The 5,000-nt window shown below is 40.9% G+C and overlaps 1 protein-coding gene across 3 annotated transcripts in view; it reads left to right on the forward strand.

Annotated features, from left to right (window-relative positions):
- LOC113824090 (uncharacterized) overlaps positions 1-5,000 on the forward strand; it is a 13,848-nt gene that overhangs the window by 364 nt on the left and 8,484 nt on the right. Inside the window, exon 1 of one of the 3 annotated variants that reach the window (XM_070131358.1) lies at positions 1-21. This exon is cut by the window's left edge and continues 109 nt beyond it. The exons of 1 other annotated variant lie outside the window; for it this stretch is intronic. Coding sequence is in view for 1 of the 2 variants with exons in the window: in XM_070131357.1 (XP_069987458.1) it covers positions 78-113 (36 nt within the window). In the remaining variant the exon portion in view is untranslated. Of the gene's footprint in view, positions 114-5,000 lie in introns of all 3 variants that reach the window. One more of the 3 variants, XM_070131357.1, reaches the window with a different exon arrangement.

Raw genomic sequence — 5,000 nt, forward strand, 5'->3', positions numbered from 1 at the left:
CTACGTGTGACCTTTGCCTTGGTAATAACGATGATAGTAAAAGTAATACTAACAAGAGCAATTCCAGTTACATTTTAATGTCTACTGCAGCTAATAATAATCATTCTACTCTTGTAAGTACAAGTAAATATAATAGCAAAAGTTGATACTGCAAAAACGGTCATATTACCAACAATTCTTGTCAGGAAATAATAAAGTCTTTCCTAAATTGGCTTCCCGTGTCATTAATGATAACTTCACCCCTCTCTTCTTTTCCCTTCCCTTTGCTTGCAAAATGTGTGGACTGCCCGCGAGTTTGTCCCATTCCCTCCGTGCGGGCAGGAGCTGCTGCTCGGGTCTCCTCTAGGGCTCTTGTTTTGACATCCTTTGCGGGACCATTGCCATTCTCATTATTTTTTTTATTAATTCGTTATTATTATTAGTTTAAAGTATGATTAATCATTATTATGCCATACGCTTTTAAAATCAAGCATCAACAGCTCACGGTTGCATAACAGTACTATGGAATCCACAGTGTGTGTGTGTGTGCACAACGCGTACACACAAACACACATACACACACACACGCACATACACACACTGTGTATGCCGTCAGATAAGTCGACTTTTGAAGCTTAAAGGTGTGTATGTATATATATATATATATATATATATATATATATATATATATATATATATATATATATATATATCGATATTGATTCAACATTTAAATTGTGTACTGGTTACAGTTGTGAAAGAATTGCTTATCCCAATAGAAATTTAACACTACATTTTTATTTAGTGTTAGAATGGAGTAACATGATCATTTTCTAGGAATGGTTGGTTTCCTCAATACTGTCACTTCAGTGGGGGAAAGCAATGAGCAGGTTTATCATCACATCTGTTACCTAATAGTTCATTTTCAGTGGTTTCTAATGATTTAATGGCTTTAAGTGAAATTAATGAATCAGAAAAAATGACTATTCTATCGTGGGTCGTCGATAGTGCAAAATCAATAGCTTTATCAATAGCAAAAAGTTCCGCAATAAAGATCGATGTATGATTCGGCAGTCTGAATCTCAACTCACATTCAGTCGACCATACACCCGCACCCACACATTGCTCGGTCTTGGAGCCGTCGGTATATATATGAAAAAGGTAGATGTTTAATAAGGATCTCTCTGAACCTCTGGCGTACCCCCACCTCCGGCGTCATGGCCTTGATTGATGGAAGCCAAGCTTCCATGACGGTAAAACTGGGTGTTTTCCATGGCGCTATATTTGTCTGAACCAGGGTATCGACGGTAGAGAGATCTATACCGACTTTTAGGATGAGGTCGTGGAGTCTTGCGGTAAAGGGCCTGATGGCACCATTACCATTGGGGTCTCGAGCCACCTTGGCGGCATATGTCAGCGCCAGCTGGCCGCGCCTGAGTCGGAGGGGAGGTACTCCTGACTCCACCTCAAGACGCTCAATACTTGTACATTTGAAGGCTCCAAGGCATCTGCGCACACATGCATTCTGCACTGTATCCAAACCTTTCAAGCTTGTCTTCCCGAACCATACACGATTGACCCATAATCTACTTTAAACCTAATCAGGGCTTTATATATCATTAGCAAAGACTTTCTATCAGCTCCCCATTTGTTTCCAGAAATGCACTTTAGTAAATTAAGCGCTTTTTGACATGTATTCTTTAACTGACCAATGTGGTCTTTCCAATTAAGTCTACGATCAAAAAGTAGACCGAGAAATCTAGCAGAATGTTGAATAGGTATTGGGTGGTTGTTTAGAGTTAGCCTGATGTTCGGCATCCTCCTACGTGGAAAAATTACCCCAAATACTCTTTCTTGTGGAAAACAAACCCCACTGGAGGCCCCAGTTATGAATTGGATGCAATTTGCTGAGAATTGTGCATTACTGCTGGAATGCTATAATGCACAATCAGCAGCATACAGTGAGTATTTAAGATTCCGAGGGGGAGCTGGTAAGATGTCATTGACCATATACAAAAATAAAGTAGGTGACAAGACACTTCCTTGTGGGACCTCGTTTGCCTTGACAAAAATGTCCAAGTGACATTGTCAGGGGACGATTTGACACCAAAAGTTTTGTCAGAAATGAAATTTTAAATGAAAGAAGGCGTTTCCACGTAATCCTAAAGCATAAAGTTTTCTGAGTAGGCCATATTGCCATGTCATGTCGTAGGCTTTTTCAGTCTAAAAATACTGAAATCAAAAAATGCTTTTTGGCAAATGCCTCTTCAATGTGACTCTAGTTTTACTAGCTGATCAAGAGTTTGGCGTCCTTTTCGGAAACCGCATTGCTCGTCAACTAGTAAATTCCTGGAATTTAAAAAATGCAATAGCCTACTGTTAACAATTCGTTCCATGACCTTGCATAAGCAACTTGTCAACGCAATTGGGCGGTAGGAGATGGCATGTTTGGGATTTCCCCCTCTTTTCAATATGGGAATGACATGGGCGAAGTGCCACGAGTTTGGAAAAGTCTGGCTTTTCCAAATTTCCAAACTTCTAGGGCTCGGACAAGCTCATTAATTGTAAGGTCATTATTGTAATCAAATTCATCTCCTGTGGCAAAGTGTATTAGTTGTAGCTCAGCCGCTTCCTTGATGGCCAGGAATGCAGGATGGTAGTTGTCTGAGCTGTTTGTATAAGAGAACTTGCCTGGCGAGTGCAATAGCGATGTCCCTAGGGGAGTCTAAATTGGTTCCCTCATGAATTATGTTTTAAATTTTGAGTTTTTTTTTCTACTGATTTTATTAACAGTGATGGTAGAGACAAAGTTTTACCAGGAGTCTCTTTTGGCTTGTCTAATTGTTCTAGGAGTCCTAGTTCTTGTTAATTTATAGTTGCAAAAGTTCTCGTTTGTGATGTCATTTTTGAAAAGCCTGTAGGCCCTATTGCGTTCACACAGTACCCTGCGGCAATCTGGTGTCCACCATGGAACTCTATGCTTAACGGTATATGTCGAAGTTTTAGGAATGGATTTCATTGCTGCATCTAAAATAGATTTTTGAATATTGTTTACTTTATCATCAATGGTTTCTCCAACAAGGGCGAGCTTGGTGCTCCTTGTGAAGGCGATCCAGTCTGCTCTTTTTACGTTCTTATTGTGTCACATGAATATTTAATACAAATAGGAAAGTGGTCGCTTCCCAACGAGTCGTCAATGGTGTGCCGCAGGCACTTGGCTGCTAATGTTCAAGAGACCAGAGATAGATCAATAAAGCTCAAATTACCGGTATTATCGTCCACTCGCGTTGGGCTACCATCGTTCAGGATTAAATCTGAATCATTAACAAGCTTAACTATATGCTCACCTCTACCATCCACCCGCAGGGAACCCCATAATGTATGATGAGCATTAGAATCACCTAAAATTACTTTATTTTGTGGCAGACTATCCTGAAGAGCAAAGAGCTCATCATAAATTACCACATTATCAGGTGGACAATAAACTGAACATATAACCAGATACGTGCTATTGACTTTTACTTTGCATGCGACAATCTCCAAAGTAGAATCTATAGTCACTTCTATAAAAGGGAGGTTCTGGTGGATGTACATGGCGACTTCGCCTCCACCCCCTACCCTCTCGATCCTTCCGACACAGATGGTAGTTCCTCAACGAAACTAACTCATCCGATAAGGTTGCTTAAATGTCTCTTGGAGACCGATAATATCGGGAGCATAAGACGAGGCTAATAATCTAAGGTCATTTACTCTAGTTCTAAGACCGACAGTTCCACTTTATAAAGGTCAATGCAAAGATTATGGTTTATGGGGTTTGGGAGTGCCTTGTCCGCCTTTTTTTAAACCTTTTTCTATATAAATATATACAAACATGTTTCACCATTTCCCAATCAAATCTTATAAGCACTTTCTCCCCTCCTTCAAATGATTAAAAAGTAATACGAGCCCCGCCTCCTCTCCCGAGCTTCTCGGAGACCTCTCGCGGGAAGATTTGGAGACAGAAGCCGCCATGTGTTGCGTCTCTCTGTGTGGGAGACGCCTGGGTGAAGATAATCTGCTCCGAGGAGCAGACCAAAAACCAGGCGAAGTCCTAACAGGAATCGCCTGGACAGGAAGGTGTCATCCAGATTGTGATTTGGTATCATCCTCCTTACGTTGCTGCTTTTGCTGGGTTGATTCGGCAATTTGTTTAATAGTTTTGTTCAATTCAACAATATGACCAATTTTTTTTTACCGTTTCCTAAAGTTCAGCAATTTCTTTGTGTTTAGCTGCAAGCTCTTGACTGATACTGCTTGCACTGGGAGTGTTGTTAGTTGCTACTGAAGCGTAGGAAGTATTGGGCTTGTTGGTCAAGCCTTCAACTTTCCTCTTGGCTTCACGGTAACTAACATCATGACCTCTCATGTATGCTAATAACTCAGTCTCCTTCTTCAGGCTGCTGCACTCGGCAGAGTCTGACTGATGGGGACCTCCACAGTTAGCACACTTGGAAGGGTTTCCAGTACAAGTAGTGGTGTCATGAGCTCCAGCACATTTACCGCTAGTAAATTTATCAGTATCCTTATCAATGCAGCGTAATGATGTGTCCAAATTTTTGGCATCTATTACAGCGCATAGGTTTTTGACTATAATGTCTTAGTTGGACACGTTCGTATCCAACATAGACATACTCAGGAATTTTACTCGAAGCAAAGGTCAAAAAACACAATCCGGTTTTCATTCGCACATTCTCGTCTTTCTTGGCCATGCAGTTCACGATTACACTTTGGTCCATGTTTTCAAGAATTTCGCTTTCATCCATCGTTCTCAAATCCCTATGAAATATTACTCCCTTACAGGTATCTAGGCCAACAAGAATAGTTACTCTAACCTTCAAACCATGAAGCTGCGTCAGTTTAAGCAAGTCCTTGACCTGGGATTTGAATTGCATTTTACAAGGAGGCTACCAAAATCAGTCGCCGTCCACTTGACCATCAAGGACCTTCTTGATGATGAAGGGGTTAACGTTCAGAAGCGACTG

The sequence above is a fragment of the Penaeus vannamei genome, chromosome 16 (assembly GCF_042767895.1).
Source record: "Penaeus vannamei isolate JL-2024 chromosome 16, ASM4276789v1, whole genome shotgun sequence".
Lineage (NCBI taxonomy): Eukaryota > Metazoa > Arthropoda > Malacostraca > Decapoda > Penaeidae > Penaeus > Penaeus vannamei.